This window comes from Seriola dumerili, unplaced genomic scaffold, assembly GCF_002260705.1.
Source record: "Seriola dumerili isolate Sdu_G_001 unplaced genomic scaffold, Sdu_1.0 BDQW01000449.1, whole genome shotgun sequence".
In the NCBI taxonomy this organism is placed as follows: Eukaryota; Metazoa; Chordata; class Actinopteri; order Carangiformes; family Carangidae; genus Seriola; species Seriola dumerili.
The window spans coordinates 3,366,185-3,392,723 of NW_019174704.1; the positions used below are offsets into that span (position 1 = coordinate 3,366,185).

Sequence of the window (26,539 nt, forward strand, 5' to 3'; positions counted from 1 at the left end):
AGTTAGTTAGTTAGTTAGTTAGTTAGTTAGTTAGTTAGTCAAAAACTCTATTGCCAATAAATCAGCCAATAGTTGTAGTGTATGTCTGTCTATGTGAATTCATGAGGAGACTGTAACGTTCCTCAAATGAATACATGAAACAAACATAAATTACATATTTCCATCATGTTTTCTACATGGTTCTCCACTGTTGAGGTTCAGCTGCTGCTCTTTCAACTGCATCATCTCATTGCACTTTCTTTCTCTGCAATGACACCCAACTGAAGAATTGCACCACCAGCTGTTTATCACGATGCCAATAACTCCCAATACAGAGAGAGTAGTGGTATTATTAAGTGGATAGAAACGCGCTTGAACTTGCATTTTCTTTTGCTGAATTCCAGAAATTCATTTAAAATTTGTGCTAAATTTGGAAACTCGGCTATTGTTTCTAAATTACCTTTAAGCCTAGCATGGTGTTTCTGTGCTGGAATTTCTTGTTCAGTGGATGCAGATACCATGTTTTGAAAAGTCTAAAAAAGCATTGGATTTAGTTCCTAGAAGGTATTAACAAGTCTTAAATGTCATTTACAAAAGTCTTAGATATTTTATTCTTTCCTACCACAGAGAGTAACATTAGTTACAATGTTTTTTGTATATGTTTGCAGCTAAATTGCCTTCTGTGCTGTGGAAAAAGTATTAAAATGTCTTAAATTGCATTTGGTAGCTGCAGAAAACCAGTGTCACTCATCAGTTGACCTATACACCCATACCGACCTATCTGGAATACACTAACATCAGTCTGTATATTGTTCTGTCTGATTTATTGGTCTAGCTATATAAGTTGTTTTGTTGTTGACCCTTTTCACCTTCTTCATTTGTTCAGGGTGACATCATCAAAATGGAAAAGAGCAATGATAGGTTGGAGCAGCAGATCAAGGCAATGGCAAACGGCTGTGACAAAGTCAACTTAAAGCACAAAGAAGACATCAGTTCCCTCGAGGAAGACATACAGAAGATCACTGTCAATATACAAGTGCGTCCATGACCAGCTATAATTACAGTAAATTTATAAGTGATGGGCTCAATCTAAATGGCTGACATGTCTTTTATTGGTTATTTCCTCTTATCAAGGTGACCAATAAAGAACTGGCACTGTTCCAGCACAAACTGGAGGAGGAGGTGAAGAAGGACCAAAAGGAGAAGAAAGCCAACCAAGAGGTGCTGAAGTCCCTCAAGCTGGAGATAGAGGAGTTGGTGGAGGAACACGGGAGGTAAGACTGAAGTTGATGAGGGTGGATCACCGGGATCAGTTTATATATTTGTATCCTCCACGTGTCCTGCATCTGTTTATCCAAGCATCTCAGCTGTCAGCTTGAACATGAAACAATCTCTTATGCCAAGAACTCCTTATAGTGGGTGGTCAAAAGTGCTTTTACAGATGTCACATCTTGGTAGTCTTTTAATTTTTATTTGGAATGACGGTTGAGTTGTACATGTTTTATTGCATGACCATCACATTCCTGTTTTTGACTTTTAGAATAAGAAGAATGAAGAAAAAAACGAACAACTAAAAAAACAAACAAAAAAAAAAACAACTGTACATTGGTCCTTGATACATATGCATATGTATACTGTGTACTTTGTGTACATTTACACCTGTTTACACCCATCTGCACTCTATAAAATAAGGCAAAATAGAGTAGAAAGAAAAATGAAACAGGAAAAAAACAAGAAAAAGAAAGAAAGAAAGAAAAAATAAGGATTGATCTATAATTATTGTTATATATTTGTGTCATTTTTTTCCACACATAGTCTGGTCCGAAACATCCGAGAGAAGAGAGCCAACTATGACGCAAAGCTTAGTGATTTCCTTGAGCTGGGGTAAGTGGTGAGAGAGTTGATAGTGAAGCATTGACTAAAACCCTCCTGGGTTTTTTTAACTTCTTTCTCATTGTTCCTTCAGCAATCATTCAGCAACTGAGAAAATGAGTCTTGAGGATGAGATCAAGCGCTGTAAGGTCTTGTTCACCTCGGCTACCAGGAGGTCTCTCACAGCTCGGGTAGGTTCTACACCTTGACCCTAGACAGTCACATTTAATACGCTAGATCTTGTCTTAAAGGATACGTTGACAATACTCACACGTCGAAGCAGTTGTCAACCTCTGCAAATGTTCCTCCTTTCCATACTGGTATGCCAGCAATATTATTTCTGTACAGAATGAGGAGATTTAGGAAATTATGTCTTATTGGCTTGTATGAACAGTGTGTGTGTGGTAGCAGCAAAAAAAACTGTTTCAATGTGCAAAACTAGTAGGAACTTGATGAGTGAGGATAATGCCATATATAATAATTTATTATAATAAATAATAATAATAGTTTTTATTTATTAACTATGATTCTGGCTGTATGTTTGGAGTCACTGTCCTGCTGCAGATTGAATTATATTGTGTGATGGATAAGAATCTAAACATCTAAAGTGCCTTAAACATTGTTTGCACAGTACTGTACCATATAGGCATCTGACTATTGTTTTAAGACTGACATGAAAAACTGATATAACCCTGCTTGGTTTGCTCCTCCAGTTGTCTGTAGTGGAGAGCAACCGGGATCAGGGTTTGTACGGCCTCTACAGAGAGCTGGCAGATGCCAAGGCTTTGCTGACCAAACTGGATGAAGCAGTGCACAGGTAAGATGAGTGAAACCACAGCTGTGGCTCAGTCCTGCTAATTGCATGGACTAAACATGGACCGGATAGTACGGGATTTATGTGTAATGCCCTTCATCTCTCCAGATACCCAAACCAAGACCTGGAAATGACTAGAAACAGCTGGAGAGTCAGTGTCCAAGAAATTGAAAAGAAAATCTCCACTGCTGAGGTACATGAAAACTTTACCAAAATGTTTACAAACCAACCAATTGGAATACAACATGAAATGACAGAGAATACAGCGGCCGATGTGACATAAACGTGTCATTTTCAAATAAAGTTTTCAAAATTGTATGTGACTCTGGTCAAGAGGAAAACCTTATGGACATTTTCAAAACATTAGAGTGGAGCTGATGGATGACAAGAGCTAATGACATGTGTCTGGTTTTGTGCTTTTTTAAAAATGTATATCATAGCACTACAATTCACCAGGTGATCACACAATCTGATATGAGAGTCTCACACTGCAGCTTCTTACCTTACTATTTTGAAAGCGTAGTTGAAAAAATTTAGTTTTTTTTGTAATAGAGTATGAACATTTGGGAGACGTAGCAAATGTTTCCAATATGTTTGTGATGATTTTGGTGCAAATACAAAATTAGACAAGTTCATCAGCAACATAGGATTGATTTGTGCACAGCATTCACAGGAGTATCTTCCCAGCTGCTGAACACAGCACATCATGATGAGGACTGAATGCTAAACCAAGACTATTTATTATTCTTTGTATGTGTACTATTTGAAGAATATTAAGAAAAGCCATGAAATATGCAATGCCTTTCTTACATATGTTTAACCAGTTGTTTAGTTAAGACTTGACTCTATATGGTCCACAGACACAGTACCAGGAACAGATTGATCAAGCGAAGAACGGCAGGAGAGTCAGTGAGTTGTCTCCAGTCAACATCAACAACCAGTCTGAACCTCCAGCACAACCAGTAAGACTTCTCACCAGATCAGCCACACCAGTTTTTCTTTTCTGTTTTATATCATTGTAAATTAATATTTTGTACAACTGCAATTAGACTGAGTTTTTGTAGGTCCAATAACTCCAACTCACATCAGTTCAGGAGTCACATTCTTTAGTTAAACTTCATATCAGTAATTTAAGATGATAACTGCAGTAGTTTACAGATGTTATTTTAATGTGTCAGATACATATTTAATCAACATTTAGATAAATATAAGCCTTGGATCCCTTGTACTAATTAAATGTTTAGTATAAAACTGTTAACTGTTTCCTTTTCTGTGTGAATGTTGCAGCTCTCTGTGACAGCCAAAGAGTTTCCCACTCAGTCTTCAGCCCAGGCGTCACATGGCGCCCCCTCGCCCACCCACAAGTCTGCAGCTGAGCCACTTGCCCCTCCGGCTCAGACGCAGCACAGACCTCCACCCAGGGCACTGGAGCATCTACACAGCACTGTGTTTGACAGAGCCATGGAGCGCCTGTCCACCATTTTCCCTGACTATACAAGGTAACACTGGACCACTGATGGCTACATTAGACACACTTTTGACTGCATGTAACTTACCTCTTCATCAGCTATTTTAAAAAGGTCATTTTTCCCCACAATTAGTTGAAAAATGTACAAATCAAATAGTACATAAAGTTCTGCTAAAACAAATGTTCAGGTATGTTTCTGTTTTTAGTGCTCTCTACTAGAGTTACATGGATGAATATTGGTTTCAGCCAATAAGCAACAAGACATTATAGGACAGAAATACTAAACTAGGTTTGAGATCATTTGGAGCCGATTTCACCATTACACAGTTTGTCCACCAAAGAGCTTTTTTCCAACTATAACGTGTCTGGCTCAGCGTGTATCCTGGATCTAATTCTTAAAAGACAAATCTGAAGGATCTGTATCAAGATTATTTATGTTTATATTTTAAAAATTACTATTGGCAGATTATTATATACAATTTTATTTGGGTCTCAAAAAACATTTTTAATTTTTGCCTCCCAAATATCGATATCAGTGATTACCTCAAAAATCGCATATCAGTTTTTGTTAACATTATCCACTTGTGGACTGTGATGAATGGAAGTAAACAAAATTAGGAAATGTCACAGCACTGAGTTTGAGCTTAAAAAGAACAAATCAGGCAAATTTCCACTGGCAGAACATGTGGGTAATAAAATAAATTTTCTGTGTGTGTGTGCAGGTTGGACTTGATGAGGTTTGTTCAGGAGTTCCGTTCATCCAGCGGTGGAAGCCTCAGCAACATGGCGTTGCAGGATGTGGTTGGTGGAGTGACCCAGTTGATCCTGGACCATCAGGTAGGTGTGGTTTTGTAAAGGTTTTCACTGGTCCGTATTTCTGAACCTCACCTGAAACAGATCTCTGGAAAACCAACCCAAATCTCAAGTACATACATGTAAATGAATTTAAAAGAAGAGAGTGAGCCAGTACAAAATATAGGTTTATTAGGCCCAATCAAAATCTTTTGTCCACTTCACATTTCACACAGTCCGTCTGCATCAGAAAACAAATTCGGATTCGCCACATGATCAGATTAAATGTCTGTCCATTGACTAATTAGGGCAGACAAAATCATGTGTGGGGGAGTTTTTTTTTTTTTTTTTTAAAGCTTGTCTATGAACTTCACACACTCAGCCACTCTCCTGTCGAGCTCTTGGAATCAGAATTATTTTCTCTGGCTGTTTGAGCTCCTCAATTATGACATGCAGTGACACTGTTGATTCTTGGCGCTTGATAGATGATTGTGTTGGCTGTTTTTCCCTTTCCCTCTCAGGAGAAGCTCAATTCTGTCAGATCCAACATTGTGGGACGTGGGAGTCCAGCTCAGTGTGCTACTCCCCCTTTGGTAAACCCAGTTACCGTCTGGCAGCCAGTTGGATCCCACAGAGCCACACATCCCAACGCAGTAAGTCCAGAATCATCCAACAGTACAAACTGTACTGGCATTATTCATTATTCAAAGGTTTTGACTTAAAGCAGCAAAAACTGTTGACCCGAAGCAACAGAAAGCAAATTTGTAGGTAAACACAAGGATTAATGGATGGATCTTCATGTTGCAATCAAGACTTTGGAGAAGAAATAAACATTTTAACACTTTATCAGTGTTGTTAACCCGCTGTTTGTGCCTCTGTAGGCTACTGATTGTGTCCCAGAGCACTTAAAAGACATAGTTGATTTTAGAAGGAAAATTATCCTGGATTAGGGATGAAACGTTTTTGATTATCAATTAATCTGTCACTGGAGTGACAAATCGTTTAATCTAAAGGCATCAAAAAAGATGAACATATTTCCAAAATAAGCCGTTTCCCATTACAATTCACCAAAGTCCAACTTAATAATGTCAAATTTTATTTAGAGAGCACAGCACTATACAACGTAAACAGAAGAAACAAGCAACTACAATGGTGAGATTTGAAGAGATGAAATACAGAATAAAAACAAGACACAAAAAATCAGGGTAAGCTATGCAATAAGAGTTAGTGATTTTAAAAGAGAATATATTCTCACATCAGCAAATCTCTTCAGGCAGAAGATGGATTAGATGGAAAGACCATGTTTTGGAGTAAATTTAAAATATGTTAGTGATTGGTATGCTAAGATACTAATGTAGCAGGAGTAACATGTACTATGTTCACCATCTGAGTTGAGTGTTAGCATGCTAATAGGCACAAAACACAAAGTACAGCTGAGGCTGATGGGAATGTTATTAGTTTAACAGGATTTGATGTTGGTCATGAACCAAAGTATTGGACAAATAAAGCGTTTGACCTGATGTTGGTGCTAGAAGAAAACTAAGCAGATCACTCCTGATGCAGAGGGAAACATGAATGTCTGCACCAGATTTCACAACAATCGTCTCACCCACACTGCCATGCGCAGAGAAAAAAAGCGTAACTTCCCTTAGACATTAATGAAGTACTCAACAGTACTGTCAGTCGTCTACAGTCTCCACTTTGGAGCTGACTGTGTGCGTGTCTTGACTGCAGCTCAACATGGAGGATCCCTGCATCATCTGTCATGATGACATGAGTCCAGATGACATCTGCGTGCTGGAGTGCAGACACAGCTTCCATAAAGAGGTGAGCAAGAATACTGGTATTTGATACTTAACACTTGACACAGGAATACTGGTGTTTCAATTGGACCATCCAGGGAGGATTTAATTATTCTTCCTGTAGTTACGGCTCATAAACGCTGCATGTTATCCTGCAGTAAATTCCAAACTGCTGCGCTGCAGCGATAAAATAATTGTTCCAATTGTTCTCAGATTAGCGATGACTAACTATTTCTCTTGACAGAGAGCTGGAAAAGAAAACGTGTTCTTGGATATAATCGGTTTAATGTAGACTTCTTCTTAGAAGGTGCCCTGTGGAACAGATCTTTGTTTAGATTTAGTGCCACCTTGAAATCATGGAAATGTGTTGAATTAATTTCTTAGCTCATAGAACTACTTTTTTGTAATATTTTAAATTTTATATTGCATTGTTTACTAGGGCTGGATTTTTTTTCCAAATTGTGATTTTTACTTAATTGATGCAATATTGATTCTTAATCCTTTGACCGATCTTTGCATTGGCACCATTTCTCAGTAAACATTCATCTGTGCTGAATGTTGTATGTGTGCAGTGGGTACTTGTTGTAAGTGGTTCAGTTAGGGCTCTATGTATGAAATGATGTATAAAAGATCTTTGTGGAAACTGAGTTATTACAATGTGCACAAAAAGGTTATTTGAAGTTTAAAAGTATCAGATGAACAGGCGACGGTCGGTTTTAATGTGCTGCACTTATTCTGTTTGTGTTCAGTGTATAAAGTCATGGCTGAAGGAGCAGAGCACCTGTCCCACCTGCAGAGATCACGCCTTGTTGCCTGAAGATTTCCCTGTGCTGCCTGGCAGGAGACGCCAAGCCCCATAATGTCTTAATCCAGATTGTCTTGTTCTTCATTACTTAAATGTTTGCTTTTATGTTAATAATTTGATTTTACTTATTGTTCCATTAAAATCTCTTTTTTGTATCATTAAATTGTTGATGTGCAAGAAGACAAGAGTTTATACTCTGAAGAAATAAAACTTGTGTGTGAGCACGTCTTTGTCATATCTTCATCTGTCACATCCCACAATGGTCAAATTAAGAATTTCTGAAGGTAAACCCTGCTCTCTATTACTGCCATTAAGATCACAGGTTTGTGCAAGTGTGTGTGTTTTTTTTAATTAACTAAGAGCCTTAAAATCCTGGAAAGTCCTAACACTTCTTAATGAGTTGTAATGTCTCTGATCATCATGGTCTGCAAGAATGTGATGTTTATTAAATTGAAATATAACTTTCAGAAAATCAAAGATTTTCTCTACATTGATATTTATTATTAATTCATGAAGGAAAATCTTAATTCAGACTGGGCTCTATTAAGTCACATTATTCATCAGCAGACTCACTCTGGGTTAGCATTATTTCTTTTTCCGGCTTTAGAGGAGCTGTTGCATTATGCAGAAAACCAGTTCAGATCTCCACAGAGAACAAAACTAGGGCAGATTCATGTCCTCTGCACAGGACAGGTTTGTGGTTTCAAAACGCACAGTCCTGCTGTTTGTCGTATGAAGGGTCAAAGTCAGCAGCAGCAGGCCTCCAGGGATGTTACCCGAGTGCTGGTGTGAGATCCAGATTCAGACTCTGCAAAGCTTCAGGGGGAAGTTCTCTGTGATCAGATGGTCATCATGAAGCACGATGACAACGTTGACTTCGAACTCTGAAGGACAAAGAAACATGGTCGCATCACAAGAACAGAAGTGCAAAATATCAGACATTTTTGTGTGTTTACTGTAAAAACAATTGCATTGTAGGGGGTTATGTGCTGACTATTTCCCTTAAATTTAGTACTTAAAATATTATTACCAAGAAATGTAGTAAGAAAGATAATTGACAATTATCCTTTAAGAGTAGACTTTACTGGTACTGATGTAGCTGTAAACAGCTGCAACAATTTGTTGATTATTTGATAGAGAGAAAATTAATTGGCAACTATTTTGATAGTTGATTAATTGTTTTAATAGTTTTCCATGTTGAAATGCGTAATTTGCTGATTTTCCTGGCAAATTGTGACTGTACACTGCAAAATGAGCATTGGAAAATTAGAGCAGGCACCTTTCCCTATTTTCTGATATTTCAAGGACAAACTGATTGAGAAAATACTCAAATCCTAGATTATTAAATATTGAAAGTAATCGTCAGTTACAGCCCTACAGCAGGCCCCGCGTTATATATGCACTATTGCAGCTCTGGGAGGGATTACACTAAGAAAAATGAAAATTTATACTAGGGCTGCATGTACAAAAAAATCATATTGCGATTATTTTGGCAGATATCGGGATTGTGATTTCAGTTGGAATGGTCTTTTTTACATTTCATTTTCACTGAAAATTTTTTTTAAATAATGATGTGATTTTTGTTGGGTCTTATACCAAACAAACGTGTTCCTTTACGTCAGGAGAATATGACTTGTTGTCTGGGGCGTCTCTGTAGCACCACAACGCTTATGGTGCTAACAATGCACAGCAATGTGATGCATTTTACTTTCATCAAAAGAATTACAGCTCCTGCGATTTGGTTAATGCACTTGGCCATATTGCAATTTCGATTATATTTCGATTAATTGTGCAGCCCTAATTTATATTGCATAAGTGAATGAAAACATTATTGTAAGAGTACATAAAGCAGACTGGAAGGCTTTACTGACCAACTTTGAAATTGGTGGTCTCCAGTGTGGGGCAGGTGAACAGCCTGGGGAAGATCATGTAGATGGGAATAGAGAGGCTGTGGCAGACATCACCTTCAGCTATCTGGATGTTCTGGATCTCTGTGGCATCTCTGGCGTAGCCTTCAGCACAACCTATACACAGCAGACGTTTAAAAAACCTGCAGCTCTGTTGCTGGAGAAGAAAGGTTGATTCAATCATCTGGCAGCACAAACTTACCACAGGTTTCTACTCGCACAAGCTGCAGTTCAATACTCTTGATGGGAACGTCTGAATTCTCCACCACCACCTCTCCCGTCAGCGGCTGGCTGATCACACAGTTGGTGGCGTCTAAATGGCCTCTGATTAGAAACTTTGGCAGTGAACTCCTCTGAAGACAGAAAGGAAGTTTGTCCTCTCAGTACAGCTTTAAATAAAACAAAATGATGCAATAAAATGAAGTTAAGGAGCGATGTAGCTTTCTCACCTCACGGATGTTTTGTAAGGTGTCTGGAGTGATGGTGAAGTTGACCGGAGTGGGGGCAACTTTAGCTTTCTGCGGCTGAAAAACAACCAGAGAAACAGATTCCACACAGTCCAACAAAACTAACATCTCATCTGAAAGAGATGCTGATGACAAGATCATTCCGAATCTGAATCAAATGATTGGATACGATATTCAACATAATCACGCAAGGCACTTCTCAGTTTTTCAGGTGCAGATGTGATGTATAATGCCCCAAACACATGTGGTGTTTGTGTCACACAAAAGAACAAAGATAAATCCACCTTTAATTTAGGCAAATCTCAAGAGACATTAGACAAAGATTGACCACACAAATATCCAGAGAGCAACAAATTTTTACTAAAAACAAGTAAGGTAATGAAAAATAATAAATGTCCTAAATCTGACTGTATGACTTAACTGCATTAAAACCCTGTGCTAGTCTGGTTTGAATCTTGATAACAGCTTTACAGTCCTAAAATTCTGTAGCTTCATACAACTCACAATGCCACAGGGAAGGAAACAAACAAACAAACAAACAAACAAACAAACAAAAAGCTCTAAACTCTTATTTAGATTATTTTTGCAGTTTATTTAAAATCACATCTGTTTCACTCACCTGACAGTGTACGATAAACTCACAGTTCCTGCTCAGGTCTTTGGCCAGCAGGGAGCGCTTCATGTCACAGCGGAGGGTGTACTGAGGAGAGGACACAAACAAGATAGTTTAAACAGAAAAACTGAATTTGAAACATACTGTACCACAACTATTTGAATATTAACTTTAAGTGATATACTTTTTTTAATTATCAAAATTATCTTCTGCATAAGATCTTGTTTGCTTTGGATTCATTTATATCTGAGTTTGTAGGTAACAGTGAGTCTTTGTGTACATGTTGTCCTGTTTCTGTCTGTTATTATTTATGATACACAATGTCCAGTTACAGTTTTGACAATCACTTCTAATAAGACTCAAGCTATGGGTCCCTCACTCACCTGAATGTTGACAAAGACACCGTGGTAGGTCTCGTACAGCACTTTGTTGCCTTTTGTGTTCAGAGGGAACTCAAAAGGGATCTCGGTCTTGCCTCCTGGGATCTTTCCTGCCTTTGCCACTTCAATGTTACAACTGATCAGCTGGATGGGCTGCAAAATGTGACGGAAAGGTCTGATTAAGACTAGCAACAGTTTGCCATTTTTGCTTTACTTCACAAGTTAATCCATTATCAAAATTGTAGCTGTTTTTCTGTTGATGGACTAACTGATTAACTGTTTCAGTACTAGTAAGTATTTACTTTTTGTTGCTTCTGTTCTGTCTTTATGGTGATGAATCTAACATCTATGAGGATGAGTGAGGTTTGACCTATCACGAGGAAGACATTTATTTGAACTTTAGACCTCCTGACTGAGAGCTGAAATTACTCAACTCCACTTCACACAGTTCACCTTGACAGAGTTGTAGAAAGCCTCGAAGACGCCGACACTCTTGGAGCTCAGCTGCAGGTTCACCAGTCCCTCCATGCTCAGAGAGATGCCGTGGTGCTGCAGCGGCTCCTTACACATCAGCACAATGACACCAGCCACCACTTCCTGCACAAAAACACACACTGCTGAGGTCCTGGCCGCTGCTCTAAGTCCTATGAAGATGCCCAAAGTGTGCAATCATCATTTTAATCTATTAAACTCTGATGTCAAGCCCTGTTAGACTAACTTGTACAATCAATGCATCCTTTCACGCCCCATTTTGATCACAGCTGAGGTTGCAGGTGAATGGTGCAGCAACCCAGGCAGAATTATCTGCACCAGTGTTGCACTGAATTCTGTGACCCATCAGATTCTGTGGCCTGATTAGGAATTTCAGTTATATTGCCAGTAAATAACTCTCATGTGCACCAGAGGGCAGAAGAAAAACTCCTTACAAAACACCCCTTACCATGCAGTTATTTAGGTAAATAAAGTATCTGTTCTTTTTAAAAAATATGTAAAACATCAGACTGTCAGAGCAAAAATGTAAAAAAAAAAAAAAAAGGCTTTTCATTATAAAATGACATCCATAACCCATAACCCCAACGCTAACCCTGTTTTTTCTATTCTATATTCTTTATTTAATTAATGCAAGTCTTTTTAACACATGACATAATCCTACACTGGCCAAAGAATGAGACAGGACAGTGGATGTGATTTAAAATTGTTTTTGATTACCTCAGCACAGAATCCCCAAACTGGGGTCAGTAATCATCTAATAAGTACCTGGGTTAGAGATGCACTTCTCCCATATAACTGATCAGTATCAGCCCAGATACTGACCTTATTGAGCAGATTGGGTATTATTAATAATAATAGTGCTAGGTGGGTGTACATTGAGTATAAATTGGTTTGGGAAAAAATACGTTTTCAAAAAATCAAAGTTTCACAAATCTGAGAGTAAATATCAAACAGGCTTTAACTACAGTGTCTAAAACCCTTTCACAGTTTCAAGAGGTTCAAAAAACGGAAGCTACAGGTCTGAGGGGGGTCACAGATATTAGCTCATCAGCTGCTGGTCATGTGCTGACAGGACGTCATCGCCTCCTAACTAACAAGCTAGTTAGTTATTTAGTCAGTTACACTCTTTTACTAAGTTAAATTCAACGCCAATACAGAAAAGCTGGCGTTAATGTTAGCTAAAAGGCTAGAGAAACAGTTAACGTTAGCTGACTGTAGTTAACGTACTTACCCCCTCATGATAAACTTTGTTTGCTCTTTTCAGTCTTATATCCAAAGTGACGCTCATGTCTGACCGTGACACATCAGTCAGACATTTAAAGAACTGATTGTTGAGGCTCTTTCTTGTTAATACAATAAAAATATCGGCGTTATTCTATTTACATCTGCCAAACTAGCTTGTTTCTTCCGCCGGCAGCAGTATCAACACAACGTCCGGGCCGATTCCTTCAGAATAAAAGCGGCATCTCAGTTTGCGTTCCTTGAAAACGTTTCCGGCTTAATTCCTTCAAAGTAAAATCGTACTTTCCACAAATCTAAAACAACTAAAGGCAAAGTAACTTAAGTACTTTACAAACCGAAACAAAATAAAATAAATAAATATCTAAATAATATTACTTTAAAAAAAAAAGAATTAAAGAATCAGTGTTCCACAAAATACAACAAATATATCCTCCCATTCACCTCTATGCAAATCATTGAATTCTGTTTAACCATGTTTTGACACATCTGTCTCTTGTGTTTCCACCTCCACCCTAATATAATGGAGATGAACAGAATTTAATTTATGTGATGTTCAAAGCATTCAGAAATGTAAAATGCAAATGCAATGCAATTGAAATGGGAATGCTGGCTTCTGCACAAGCTGAAGCTAAACTGTGTTGCTGGCTTGAATTTGTATGAAGCAGCAGTTGAAGTAATATTAGGGATAGGGAAAAAAGGGAAAGGGATGAAGAATGCAAACTGCAGTGTAAGCATATAGTGTAACTGAGTTAAAGAACATGCAGAAGGAAAGTTTGAATGATGTTTTTACGGGAAAGTAAGACTGTGTAGGAGGAGCCTATTCCACCAATAATCCAAAGATCTCACTGTAAATAGTTTTCACTGGAACTACTCTTTACTGAAGAAATAGTCCCAAGGAGGGCTGTTAAGAGTGTGATTTTCAATGTAATTGTCAACGCAGTGTGCACCACCAGCAAAATTCCTTTTACTGCCATTGTACTGCAGTGAAAGCATGAGCACAGTTAAACCCAAAACTATCTGCATCGATAGAATTTGTTGTACTGTGGTGACATCTTGAAGCTTAAGTGTTCACAGTCATAACATTTGAATTCTAGTATTTCAAGAATATATGGTGCATATATGTGGTAATCTCTGTTTATTCATTTAGGATGCTCTGATTGTCAGGAGTGCAGTGTTTAGATGTCTTTTCTAGCTAAGACAATAGTTTTTACTAAAGTAGCTGTTGATCAAAATGTTTGCCCTCTGTCTCTGAAAGTAAAAGATCAGTTGTGCTTTGGATTGAAAGATTGTTTTGACCAGATACAGTCACCAACAGTCAGCTGAAGCTTAAGTGTTGCCACAACAAGAGCTGACAGCTAAAGGCCTGAGAGAGTAGAGCTGCAGTCTGAATGTATTGTCTTTCAAATGGCTCGAGTCATTTATCCTTACATCCATTTTCTATCACCACAGTTACAGCAGGGGATCCTTTAATGAAGTAAATTTCAATATCATAGTACAAATTTACACTTTTAATTCCTGCATTCAAAACCTGACATAAATAAATGTAATCAGCAACAAAATGTACTTAAAGTATCAAAAGAGAAAGTACTCTTCATGCAGAATGGCCCCAGAGTGTTATGCAGTTATATATTACATTACTGAATTACAGATACATTATTGTCATAAAAATCTTGAAGTAGGAGTCAGATAAACTGGATCAACAAGTACAACACTTGTGTCTGAACTGAGTGGAAGTAGAAGCTGCATAAAATGTGATACATCAAAACTATACTTACAGTATTTGGGTAAATGTAGTTAGTTACTTTCCACCATTCACTGTTCCTACATAGAGTCATTATTAACTTCAATTCAACATTCAATTCAGTTTTCACAAAAATGAACACAACACTGTTATTTTTACTGAATAAAGACACATTTATTTACAAACCAAACAGTAATTACCAAACAGTAATTATTTATATTAGCCTCTGTATTATATACCCCCGTGTATCACCATTATACCCTCATAAGACTCATCTGTCCGAACTGAGTGACACATAACAATGCTTACATCTGATTTACAAGATTAATTACAAATTCAGTAACAGTGAAGCACCTGTCAGTGTGTAACAGGCACTAACATATTCTCATATTTATCTTCTCCAGGCAGAGAGATGCTTTATGTTTTAAAATTAGAAATCCACCTAAAAGACTGAAACTACAGGCGGCCATATGTTTCTGGACTGAAGCTTCCAGAAGTTCTGACCATCAGTATTTTTAAAGGAGCAGTCTGATGTTTTGGGAATAATGCTTGTTCAGTGTCACACACGTCCAGATGAGCAGCTTGATATCAGCTTCATTTCTGTGCATTAGCATAGCTTAGCACAAACACTGGAAACAGGGGGAAACTGCTAGCCTATAAGTTTGTCAAAAGTGAAAAATACACCTTCCATCAAATCTGTCTTATTAATTACATTACACTGTATATGTGTGTATATGTTATTTAGATATTTCCTGACCAACAACTACTGAGCATTATGAATATTAGCAACATTGCAAAAGCCCACATTCTGCTAAGCTAAGCTAAGCTAAGCTAAACACCACTCGTAAAACCAACAAGTTGTCATTTTTACTCTTCAAGTTTTGCACATAATGGACAAAAACAAGATATAACGTGTTACTGTTTCCAGTGATAATTGCTGTAGCTTCACATTTTGCATACAAGTGGTATCAATCTTCTCATCTAACTCTTTGCAAAAAGGTAAATAAGCGTGATGGAACACAGGATCTAAAGAAAAATTAAATTATTATTTAAAAAAGCCCTGAAGCATTTACAATTTGGGAACACTAAAACCCTCCACTAAAACCCAGTCTCATTAATTTTCTTTGGGGTCATCAACCCTCGTTATCCAACCAATAATTAAGAACAATTCTGGTATACTTCATGAGATTAAAACTTTGAAATTAATATTTTAAAAAAGACATCAGAATGATTAAAAGACGAAATAAAATGTGCAGAGAAATTATATTTTCATATCAGGTTTTCTAGTCTGCTGGAAAATTTGATTTACAAAAACAAGTATTGTTATGAGAAACAGGACCAAATCAGTTTTTATATGATATTTTACAACAATATTCAAATAATGTGTGTTTGAATTAGGGCTCATAGCCGTGAGAGTAACAGGCACAATACAGTATAGTACCACATTTATCCTCTATTCTTTTTTATAGTCCTCCTCAATTTTTAGCTTCTCTGTGTTGTTTCTGAGGAGGGCTGCATCGTTGCTCACTTGTACCTTGTCAAAAAAGTTGAAATCTGCCACATAGCGGCCACCAGTGGTGCTGAACAGCACCGGCTTGAACTCGTAACCCCAGAGGATCTCCTGGGGAATGTAAGATGTGCGGCTCTGACACGTGGCTGCCGTCGACTCCATTGTGGCATTGAGGGTGACCAGCAGCTCAAACTCTCGGGTGTGAAGGTTTTCTGCGTTCAGTCCTACCAGTGGGCTGTGATCGTCCAGAACGTGGTAGAAGGTGAGCGGGAGGATGAGGAAAGGGCACTCTCCACTGGAGTCCATCTGAAAATCAACAGAGGTCTGGTGGACTTGTGTCTTCTCGCCTTCCTGTGTCACATTTGAGTGGAGGAGCTTTCCTGTTAGCTGGCACTGGATCAAAAGGCTCTTCCTCATGTTAGCCACTCTCACCATCAGACACAGCTTTCCCTGGCGCCAGCAGATCACTGCCAACTGGCTGAACTTGATGGTCTCTGCCCGCTTCTTGGGCCGAGCAAGTTTGGCTAGAAAGGCACCAGTGACAAAGATCTCAGCCAGGCCGGTGATGACGAGCTGAGCCACCAGGGTGAAGATAGCCAGAGGACATTCCTCAGAAATATAACGAAAACCATAGCCAATGGTGGTCTGTGACTCCAGAGAGAAGAGGAAGGCTCCAGTGAGTGTCTCCACGTTCATTAGACAGGGCGTGTGGTTCGAATTCAAACCACCCTCAAAGTCTCCGTTGCCCATGCCAATGAAGTAAAAGATGACCCCAAAGAGGAACCAAGTCATGACAAATGTAGAAGCAAACAGAGTGAGTTTGTAGCGCCATTTCATGTCCACCACAGTGGTCCAGATGTCATGCAGGTACAGCTTGACCATGCCCTCCACGTTGTCAATCCGAACATTGTTGTGGCCGTCCTTGGACACAATCCTTCGCTTGACCTCTGCCTTCCTGTTGGTCATGTTGCTCTGGGTCAATTAAAACTGACAGTGTCTTCTTAGTTTTGCATTGCCAGGGGAAGGACTAACACAAAAACAGAAAAGATATGATTATTATCTCACCTGGAGCTATATTAATTTCAGTGTCATCCAAATTACAAAACAAAAAACAAATTTTCTCTGGTGTCTAGCCATGCTGATGTATTTGGTTTTAGAGATATCTGTCAGTAAGTATTCTGCCTACACCTCAGTACAATGGGGATGGATGGAATATAATATGTGCTGCTCAACTTGTCCTGCCAGTTGCAGTGTCATGGTTACTGTGGTACACTAGTACACTTATTAACTTATTAACCTTCTTGCTGAGAGTTAGATGAGAGGATTAATATAACTCTCATATGGGTCCATTCGATATAAAGCTATCGCCAGAAGCTGCTTAGCTTAGCTTAGCATAAAGACCAGAAACAGGGGGAAACAGCAGGGGTCTGTCAAGCTGTAACAAGGTCCACCAACAAGTGCCTGTGCAGTTCATAAATTAACATGTTAAATCTCATTGTTTACCTTTGGACAGAGCTTACTGTTTCCAATTGGATTTCCATTGCCCACTACATTTCCTTTTCCTTCTGTTTTTTCATGAAACATTTAGATGGTACTGGTAAAACAGTGCAAAGCGGTCTTATTACTTTTATTCTGCAATTATAGAAAATTTGATGAAATGCTTTATAACTATCTGCTAGAAAATAAACCCTGTAACAGAGACATGAGACCTCTGCATAAGTCCAACTTTATGATCCATTAAACACAAAAAGGCATGTTTCTGACAGAACAGTTATGATGTAATTATTCAATCTTTTTTATAGTAAATCTCACATGAAAAGCAAACAATTAAATATACAACTATTTGGAAAACTTCCAAGACCCTTCCCTGCTCTTTCCAGAAATTCAGACAAGCCTTCCGTCACCCAAATTTTCACAAAATAGAAATGCTCCAGTAAAATACCAGCACTTGGGAAATGTGAGCATGAGCTAAAACATGAAAAAACTTTGGTATGTTCCTTTAAAGTTGATCAAGATTTGTCTTCCGAAGGGGACAAAAAATACATTCAACACAAAAATTAAATGATGATCTTCAAAAATAAAAAAAATGACAGACTTAATGAATAAAAAAATATTTCACAAAATTCAATATATGGAAAAAACAGTGTCAGTGAGTGAGTGTCAGTGTCTGCATAACATCCTGCTGTCACAGACGGCTGTTACTTCTCACAGTTAATACAATGACAAAGTTGAAAGTTAATCTCGCAGTAAACCATTGCAGGAGCTCGAGAGGACACTTTAAATAATGATTGATCGGTTGATAAATCTGAGTGTATTATACTCATACTCATACTCACATCCCGTTGTGCTGTTGAGCTTGTTGAATAGTTACGGGTGTTTGTGTTCAGTTGTCTCAGGGTCACACACAATCTGTAAGATGAAGCTGCCAGAGAACATCTAGTTCAGTGTCTTCTTTCTCCTATTGTCCCGAGTTGTGAGCGCTGAACTTTGGCACAGAGGTATTCAGGTGAGAACAGAGATGAGAGACAAAGCCGAGCTGTAAACTCTGATCTACATGTGGGTTGGCTTTCATTCCTCCGCCTCTCCTACCTGTACACATGTGCGAACAGCAACCCTGAACACTTGAAGTTTGTTTTTGAGCCTTTTATGGTTGTTGTTGCTTTACACACACCCAGATTTACTGCTTCCAGTGCCTGACAGTTCTCTGAAGGGCACTTGGAATTCTTGGGCACTTTTGGTGTCACTACAAATAAAAGGTGGTCAGACTGAATTCTGGTCTAACTGAAAACCAGACAAGGCTAGTTTTAACATAATGAGTCTTTGGAGTTTTTGTAATGTCTGTGGTTGACAGAAATAGCTGAAGTTGAAGTGAAACACTGAAAGAAGTTGATGTGGTAGCAAAAATTGAAATTTAACAGTCAGTTGAAGTTTAAAAACTGAAAGGAGTTGAAGTGCAAGCACTGAAAGAAGCTGTAATAATAGTTTAAGTAATAAAAGGAGCTGGAAGTGTCAGTTGAAGTAAATCTCATTAACAGAGAACACAACTTGAAGCAATTTTAAAATGAAATAAATTATTAGAAATAAAATCAAGCTCTGTATCCAGTGAAAGGAGTTGAAGTGTCAACCAAAGTGTAAGCTCTGAAAGCAGTTGAAGTGTAAGTGGGGATTCAGACCTATGTTGAAACAACACAGGGGGCTGTTGACGGTCTGAACACGACCTTATACTGCAAACTTCAGGCATTGTCAGACAAATTGATACTAGCTGTCAGTGACAGACAATTACAGACTAGTGACCTCTTGTGGCCATTGGATCACAGATACATTATACATGTTTTCCAAACTGCGCCAAAACCACACAATCAATACAAATGGAGGAAACATGCCAAAACAAAAATATTTTGGCCATATTACAACAAAAAGACAAAGAAAATTGCTTGTGTCCGCACTAAAAGTTTGACTATGGTTTACACTTGTAAATAAGTTGAACTGTGAGGTTGAGATTAGTTGCAGTTCACTTGAAGTTAAATCCTGGAAGAGGTTGGTGTAAAATAAAATGTAAAAAGATGTGTCATTTGAAACGCGCGTAATAAAAGGAGTTGCAGTGTTGACTCAAGTGAAAGTGTGAAAGCAGCTGAAGTATCATGTGAGGTGTAGAAGGTGAAAGGAATTTGAAAGGTTGTATGAAGTAAAAGAGCTGAGAGCAGATAACTTCTGTCCAAAAGTCAGTTGAGTGTGAGCTGATGTGTAGGTGGTAGGAGCAGTTCAAACTGAAAAGTAATGGAAGTGGTATAAGTGCTGAGTGAAAATGAAGTTGCAGTTTAAGTGGACAAATCACACAGTGAACAATTTTAAACTGTTATGATACAGTATATGTTGAATGTTTCTTTAAGTCTTGACTGCTGGTTGTTAAACGCTATGACCTTGAGTCACACGCCTTAGCTTTGTTATTAACCTCATTGTTATTACCCTCATTCCTGGAAGCTGGATGTGTATGAGTGTGTGTGCGTGTGTTACTAAGGCATGAGATCACCAGTTGATTTCCATGTTCCTTGTTGTTGTTACACCCTAGAGTAACTGTGTTTTCAGTAATGGAGAAATGGAGATCAAATGGAGAGACAGGAAGAAAACATACTTCACACACTACTACTACTACTCAGGCTGTGAAAACTGTTTTATGATTTGTTCTGTTGCTCTGGAGTGAACTTTCCAAAGTTATTCCAAAAACCTTCAATTATAAAACTGTACAAATACATGTAGTTTTACAATTAATTAGAAGGATTTTGGATTCAATCTTGATTTTGACACAAAGCCAGTGTAATGAAGCCAGCACCAGGGTGATAGGGTGGAGATTACAAACTGTACTGAATTGTAAACATGTTTATGCCTCTCTCTCATCTGTCCATTGAAAGAATATGTCTGACCTCAAAGATTATTAAAACAGTCTCGTCTTTTTGTTGGGAGACACAGGTTTAACTTTGGTCTTAACTTCAAAATTGGTTACTTGTCTCCATCAAGGGACGATGAACTGGTTTATCCAAAATGAAGTAGCCCAACCCCACCTAGTGAACAAAACGGAGAATGCCATTTATGACTTAAAGTATAGATCAGAGTGTGTGATTTCATCATCTGATCACAGTTAATAATAACGATAATGATTTCCTTAAAGTAACTAATTAGATCGATAGTTTATACTTTATTCACATTAGTGTTTACCTCCACATCACCTAGCAGATATCACTCATAACATGAATAAAACAGAATGACCAATAGTTATTTTTATTTACAAAAATCAAGAACATTTTACACTCAAGGAGGTATCCAGTGTTTTGGATATGTCTGTCTAGGTATGTAAGCAGTGATCAATGTTGCAGTAGAGTCTTGAGTGTGTTGTGGTAATATTCAGATACAGCAGAATACACTTTAGTTCAGCCTAATTATTGACACTTCACCTTAACCTGTGCTTTAATGTATACTGAGTTCGCTGCTGCTGACTTTTGTTAATCAGACGTCACCCTGTAAAATGTAACAAAAACACACCTACATAAATGATAACACATGACTGACTCAAGTTAAGGTCAAGCTGGACTGAAGTGAAATTATCATGATGATGAGATGGTCATAATTGTTCCCAAGTGCCATAAGTGGGTTCTTCCTCTGGGAAGCATAAAATTGTTCAGTAAAGCTGAACGATTTGAATTATGCTTTAAAAGGGAAGGTCATAAGGTCCTCAAAATCAATAGGACAAAATCTCCGCAGACCACGAACACCAAAGCTCCTTTAATGACAATCCAGACATTAGTTTCTGAGACCCTTGGGGAGAATGTCACTGACAGACCCTGCCATGTACAGCGAAACAAAAAAAACAAAAACAACCTCAGCCTATATGAGGAGGTGTAAATAAATAAGGTTCAAGAAGGTGAGGTCATTGTGGGGGAGGGTTAGCAGTGGTGGCCCTCAGGATGCCTCGCAGCACCTTGTAGTTGTTGAGGGGTTGGTTTTCTTTGGGTGGGTAACAGGTCCCGCGATCTGTTGCATATGAATAAGGGAACCGCAGCACCCAAAGACCATCAGGCGGCAACACTAAATCTGTCTGCTCTGGATGGAAAACTGGGCAGGGAGGAGGACCAGGCTGTACCTGAAAATACAATATTGAAAGGATTAATATGACATATTTATTAATAAAAATACATTCATGCATCTCTAGTCAAACTAAATGTTGAATATTGCTACCAGACATGTGAAAGATGAGTTTAATCTCACAGGGAGTGCAGATATACAATGAGGTCCAAAAGTTTGAGACCACCTTCCATGCAAACTCCACACAGAAAGGCCCCAGGCCCCAGGTTTGAACCCAGAACCTACTTGCTGTGAGGCGACAAGTGCAAACCACTGCACCACAAAATATTCTGCTTGACTGGTTTTAAGACAAAATTCTGATCATCCGCTCAGAATACAACTATAGTAGCTTGTACACTGTCCTGGACAAAGCCCTGGGTGTCTTGGAAGTGAAGTGGAGTCTGTTTACCTGTGGGTTGAGGGTAACCTCTAGCGGAGCGTCAGGCACCACGATAAAAAGGCGAGCCAGCTGGGCGTAGTGAGGCTTCAGGCCACGGCCCTGGGAAGGAGAAGGGATGTACAGTGGCATATCGGTGTTTAGCACCCTGGTGGCGGGATCTTTGGCGCCCCCTGGCCCCAGCACCTTCACTATCTTATCAGGCCCAGAGCTAATGAAACGTCTTCCCCTGCTGTCTTCATACTCAAAGCCCACAAATGCACGAGCCATATCATCTCTCCTGCGACTCCTACCGAGCCCTCCCGTGCTGCCCCGCTTTCCCACCAGGGTCTTGTTGGGGGCTGGCCATGAGGAGGTGCCTCCGTCCAAAGGCTCCGTCAGGCCGGTATCCTCCTCTGACCGAGAGCGGATCACCAAGTCCCATGGTAAGAGGAAGGAGGAGCCGGGGAGGAAGCCTGGCTGTTCCAGACCGGTGTGGCAGTTGTATGACTTTGCTGGGCCCAGTTTGACCAGTGACCAGCTGGAGAACTTGGGTAGCAGGCCCTTGGGGCAGCCAGAGTGCATCATACCAGGGAGATACTCCACAGTGGATGGCTGGCGATCTACGAGGCTTGGTCTCTTTTGCTGGACTTGGGTGTCCGTGCCATCTCCATCAGCGTAGGGACCCAGACTGTCCGTGGACTGGCCCAGACTGAGAGCCAGGCTGAGGCTGGTGTCTCCGGGTGTATGGCTCTGGGCAGTGCTCGGCTCCTTCAGCCTCTCTGCCTCACCAGACCCTGAAGCCTCGGATGGGAGTCGCTGAGCTTGGTTGCAGGCTGGGGCTGGGTCAGGAGTGCTGGGCTGGAACACTGGAAACTCAATCCTCTCCAGCTTCCCACAGCATTTCTCCTCCAGCATCTATTCAGGAAGAGGAGAGTTAAAGAACATGTGTAGCAAAGACGAGGAAAAACTAATATCTGAGGTAGACTTGGGCAATGTGAGAATATTGTGTTACTATCCCTGCACTGTGGCTTAGCAAGAAACTACTACATCTGTTGAAGCAAAAAGACCGAAATTGGAACTAAAAGGACTGCAACTTTGGAACATAACCATTTGATTCAGACAGCGGACACCAAATGGGAAGGGATCTTTTTGCGGTCAGAATGGACAGAGTGAATAATTATAACGACTAATAACTCATTTAACGTACACAGTATTGTTTTAAGATAAAATATGAACCTATCCTTTCATGTCTCAGGTTGCACTGCCAGTGCGGGCAATGTTGCAAATCAATGAGGAAAAGGATTTCCTTTATGGCACTATTAAATTCAGATCTATGTGTGTGACGTTTGGCAACCAACTGAGAGAAGCTGCTCAACTGTGGTCGAGAGATTGTAGTGCGAATCCAAACCTGGTAAAAGTCATAATTGGCAGCCTGGATGTCAAACGGATCCTCCCGAGGAGCCTGTTTCCTGCCACAGTTACAGGAGCTGGTGGAGCGCCCCCTGCTGTTGTGGTTTAGGATGGGTGGGTTGCGATCCATGTCTGGCTTCTCTCCTGCAGAAATTAGAATTAGATTTCATGCATTTGTGTTGTTGGTTTCTATCCTAATTACTTTCAAATGTATATAAATATACACATATAGAAATGCATTTACATTAACACACACAGAACTGTCTGTATATTTTTGTAGAAGATGTTAAACTATCCAGCAGAGTGTTACACCCACAGTTAACCAAACGTTTCTGATTTCGTTGTTTCACTTAGTGCATGTCTAGCCAAAGCTGGCTGAAATGTCACTGTTAATGTAAACTACACAGGAGATTCCAGTGTGCAGATAATTATTATTATTTTATACCCTATATATTATCTTCACCAATGTCTGTCCTTATTAGCCCCGATGCACTGTAGCAGAGGAAAATAAAGTGGAAGAGAGTGTTCACCTGGCTGAGGTAGTAGGTGGAACTTGTGAACACAGTGCTGGTCAGTCAGGCTTCGCTCCTCACACAGCTGGTGGCCGTTACTCCAGAACTTGTAACAGTCCTCATGAAGCTGCAGTGCGTAGCGCTGAAAAGCCACGCCACGAGCATGCTGGCTATACACCCGCAGAGCTTGCGCCAGCTGGTTTTTGTGCACTGTAGTGGTGTAGTTATGAGGAAGGTTGGACTGGTAAGCGCTGTGAGCTAGTGGCAGAGCTTTCTGACACCTGTTCTCAGAGAACTTGGTGTCAGCGTCAAGAAAACCCTCCAAAACCTTCAGCTGGCTTTGCACTTTCGAGGCTAGCTCAGCTATTTCTTCATCTGTGTTGCTAATTAGGACTTGGTGGAGTCTGGAGGCGACCTGGACCCATTTGGAGTAGGTTGGCAATTCGAAGTGCGAAGGCTGTGGGTTGCGGCCGACACTATCATCAAAGCCTTTCTTGGTCAGCACCAGCTCTACATGCTGCCAGAGGAATTCCTTCAAGCTGCAGTCCACCAGCTGAGCGCCCATCGACATGCTGCCTGAATCTCCACTGCAGATAGACTGCCGAGCCGAGCGTCGCATCTGCTGGTAACGCCTCGGTCCTGACACCGACGTGGTGGAGTCTTGGTCACACAAGATGCAGTTGGACCGCAGCTGACCAAGCAAGGCACCTACAGGGTCCTCGTCTGCTGTTGGTATCACATACACAAATGCCTGGTTGGCGGGCACGGTGAACAAGCAGTTGCTGCTTTGGTTGGTAAGGACTCTGCTTTTACGGAAGATGCGATAAATTTGGTCCTCCAGGGCATGCTGCAGCCTCCTCCTGGGAGAGTGCTTTTTGGGTTTGTCTGGATTCCCTCCTGACTCTGAGCCGTTTGCAGAAACCTTTGGAATAACAAACAATAGAGGTGTCATTTAAATTTATATAAAACTCACTTGACTATTGTGTACCTCCAACAAAATTTCAGACCTTTTTAATACTATAGAATGGCAGTGATATAGATTTATATTTTTTATATATTCTAAGTATGATGACAAAGGAGGGATAATATCTCCTAGAATTATTTACTTTATCATTACAATGATTCCTATGATATAATTAATCAGATTAATGTGTAGTAATTGAACACTGAATCTGTGGGCTTCAGGCCTCCTGACTGTTGGGGCCCTGAGAAAATTGAATGCTTTGGCGACAGGTTTTTTACTTGTCCCTGTAAGAAATATGCACAGCTGCTAGTAATTAAGTTCAACAAATGGACTTAATTAAAAAGAAGACCTTCAGAGTGCCGTTCATCTGGAAGACGAAGAGCAGGCGCGGAGGGCAGGGCCGGCAGTTCACCTTCCACTCCTTGGACACTGGACAGTCTTTGATGGCAGCTCGGATCAGAGGCAGCACCTTCTGTCGCAGGGCGTCCAGGGCTCTGAAGAGCCGGTCGTAGGTCACATCGAAGGTCTGGTTGGGATGGACGAGCAAGAGAACATGGCAGACGGAGAACATGTAGAGCAGGTGGAGGCAGTGCTGTCTGTCGAGGCCTTTCCAGAAGTCATGGGAGTCAGAGTGGCCGGTGCCGGCGCTCAGAGACTGGCAGGCTTGCAGCAGCTGCCGGCTGTCGCAGACAGAGGAGAGCACCAGGTACAGCACCCGGTTCTCCTGGTTGTAGAAAGCCTGGATGTGGCTGTCTGCGGTGCCGCCGCCCTGCGGTCCGCCGAACAGCGAGAAGATATGTTTGTCTGCCAGAGTGTTGATAAGAGACTCCTTCAGCGGCCCGGGCTGCATGTTGCTTTTTCCGAAAATACCGACAACACACAGGCCGTCGTCCCGGTAAGCAGCGTCCTCCAGGAAGTCTGACTGAAGCAGAGCCCCGATACTCACAGGGACAGCCATATTTGCTTCCTTCATGTTGAGAAGTTAGGGGAATAAAAACAACGACGCACCCCTTTCCGGGTTCGTAACAATATGTCCGAGTAGATACAACATCTGTTTCACCGTTCCCGTGTTTGTTACATGTACTTTCTCATCGACTGGAGAAAGGAGTTTTTTTTTTTTTTTTAAGTAAAATTAGCAATTCCACAAAAAATATTACAAAATTAAATTCGGTACATAAGTATTATCAGCCAAAGGTAGCCCTAAAGTTAAATTAATTAATAAAATCAGTAGCCTACAATTCGAACAAATTATTACTATATATAGCATAGCAACCAAGAACGACAACAACAATAATAATAATTAGAAGAAGAAGGGAGGGATTATATAGGCTAATACTGCCATCTGTTCATATAATGATGGTTTATAATGTGGTTTGTATACCTTTCTTTTTATAATTTACTTTTTATTTACTATTACTATTTATCCCTTTTATTTCTTTGCTTCATAAAAGACACATGGAAATAAAATTAATAGGAGTGCAGTCAAGTTTCAGATTATTGTCAAAACACTGGATAAACCGTTAAATATCTACGTTTATGCATTTAAAATTTTGCTATTATCACTTTTACTTATATAGCTTTCTGTACTCTGCGTCTTTGGATCTCACCATAGTTAATAACATTTTTTGGTAGCCAACCACCTGCAGCCCTTCTTACACAAACTCTATATAAGGGTGTAAGTCATTAAGGGTCTTAAGATGAGTTTATTTAATGTTCGGAAGTTAAATGAAGTGTTCTTATTTTGACAATGTTATATATATTAAAATCTTGTTAC

The 26,539-nt window shown here is 39.8% G+C and overlaps 4 protein-coding genes across 5 annotated transcripts in view; 1 reads left to right on the plus strand and 3 right to left on the minus strand.

Annotated features, from left to right (window-relative positions):
* ttc3 (tetratricopeptide repeat domain 3) overlaps positions 1–7,871 on the plus strand; it is a 26,698-nt gene extending 18,827 nt beyond the window's left edge. Inside the window, exons 35-46 of the mRNA XM_022762673.1 lie at positions 866–1,015; positions 1,114–1,253; positions 1,795–1,863; positions 1,946–2,042; positions 2,565–2,668; positions 2,774–2,858; positions 3,526–3,627; positions 3,953–4,164; positions 4,856–4,970; positions 5,447–5,578; positions 6,660–6,752; positions 7,477–7,871. Of these exons, the coding sequence (XP_022618394.1) occupies positions 866–1,015; positions 1,114–1,253; positions 1,795–1,863; positions 1,946–2,042; positions 2,565–2,668; positions 2,774–2,858; positions 3,526–3,627; positions 3,953–4,164; positions 4,856–4,970; positions 5,447–5,578; positions 6,660–6,752; positions 7,477–7,587 (1,410 nt within the window). The 3' untranslated portion in view covers positions 7,588–7,871. The remainder of the gene's footprint in view (positions 1–865; positions 1,016–1,113; positions 1,254–1,794; positions 1,864–1,945; positions 2,043–2,564; positions 2,669–2,773; positions 2,859–3,525; positions 3,628–3,952; positions 4,165–4,855; positions 4,971–5,446; positions 5,579–6,659; positions 6,753–7,476) is intronic.
* An 87-nt stretch (positions 7,872–7,958) lies between these two features.
* Positions 7,959–12,824, minus strand: dscr3 (DSCR3 arrestin fold containing). The gene is made up of 8 exons (XM_022762327.1): positions 12,623–12,824; positions 11,353–11,496; positions 10,903–11,052; positions 10,526–10,606; positions 9,889–9,963; positions 9,642–9,792; positions 9,404–9,556; positions 7,959–8,416 (listed from the first exon to the last, which is right to left on the minus strand). The coding sequence occupies exons 1-8, from the start codon at positions 12,677–12,679 to the stop codon at positions 8,334–8,336; spliced, it is 894 nt and encodes a 297-aa protein (XP_022618048.1). The 5' UTR covers positions 12,680–12,824; the 3' UTR covers positions 7,959–8,333.
* A 1,702-nt stretch (positions 12,825–14,526) lies between these two features.
* Positions 14,527–18,485, minus strand: kcnj15 (potassium voltage-gated channel subfamily J member 15). 2 transcript variants are annotated; one of them, XM_022762749.1, is made up of 2 exons: positions 18,221–18,485; positions 14,527–16,911 (listed from the first exon to the last, which is right to left on the minus strand). In XM_022762749.1, exon 2 carries the CDS (start codon positions 16,848–16,850, stop codon positions 15,828–15,830), a length of 1,023 nt encoding a protein of 340 aa, XP_022618470.1. In that variant the 5' UTR covers positions 16,851–16,911; positions 18,221–18,485; the 3' UTR covers positions 14,527–15,827. The 2 variants fall into 2 exon arrangements, with proteins under 2 accessions (XP_022618470.1, XP_022618471.1); XM_022762750.1 differs by lacking the exon at positions 18,221–18,485 and adding an exon at positions 17,827–17,944.
* A 2,185-nt stretch (positions 18,486–20,670) lies between these two features.
* smg8 (SMG8, nonsense mediated mRNA decay factor) lies at positions 20,671–25,738 on the minus strand. The gene is made up of 5 exons (XM_022762499.1): positions 25,115–25,738; positions 23,820–24,723; positions 23,288–23,433; positions 21,910–22,794; positions 20,671–21,519 (listed from the first exon to the last, which is right to left on the minus strand). The coding sequence occupies exons 1-5, from the start codon at positions 25,736–25,738 to the stop codon at positions 21,307–21,309; spliced, it is 2,772 nt and encodes a 923-aa protein (XP_022618220.1). The 3' UTR covers positions 20,671–21,306.
* Positions 25,739–26,539: the final 801 nt, after the last annotated feature.

Coding starts and splice junctions, on each gene's coding strand:
- dscr3 (XM_022762327.1), bottom strand. CDS start 12,679: ATGAGCGTCACTTTGGATATAAGACTGAAAAGAGCAAACAAAGTTTAT. Junction 10,607..10,902: donor GTGTCTTTGTCAACATTCAG/GTGAGTGAGGGA, acceptor TCCTCTCCTCAG/TACACCCTCCGCTGTGACAT. Junction 9,964..10,525: donor AGTTTATCGTACACTGTCAG/GTGAGTGAAACA, acceptor GTTGTTTTTCAG/CCGCAGAAAGCTAAAGTTGC.
- kcnj15 (XM_022762749.1), bottom strand. CDS start 16,850: ATGACCAACAGGAAGGCAGAGGTCAAGCGAAGGATTGTGTCCAAGGAC.
- smg8 (XM_022762499.1), bottom strand. CDS start 25,738: ATGAAGGAAGCAAATATGGCTGTCCCTGTGAGTATCGGGGCTCTGCTT. Junction 24,724..25,114: donor AGATGAACGGCACTCTGAAG/GTCTTCTTTTTA, acceptor GTTATTCCAAAG/GTTTCTGCAAACGGCTCAGA. Junction 22,795..23,287: donor CCAATTATGACTTTTACCAG/GTTTGGATTCGC, acceptor CTTCCTGAATAG/ATGCTGGAGGAGAAATGCTG.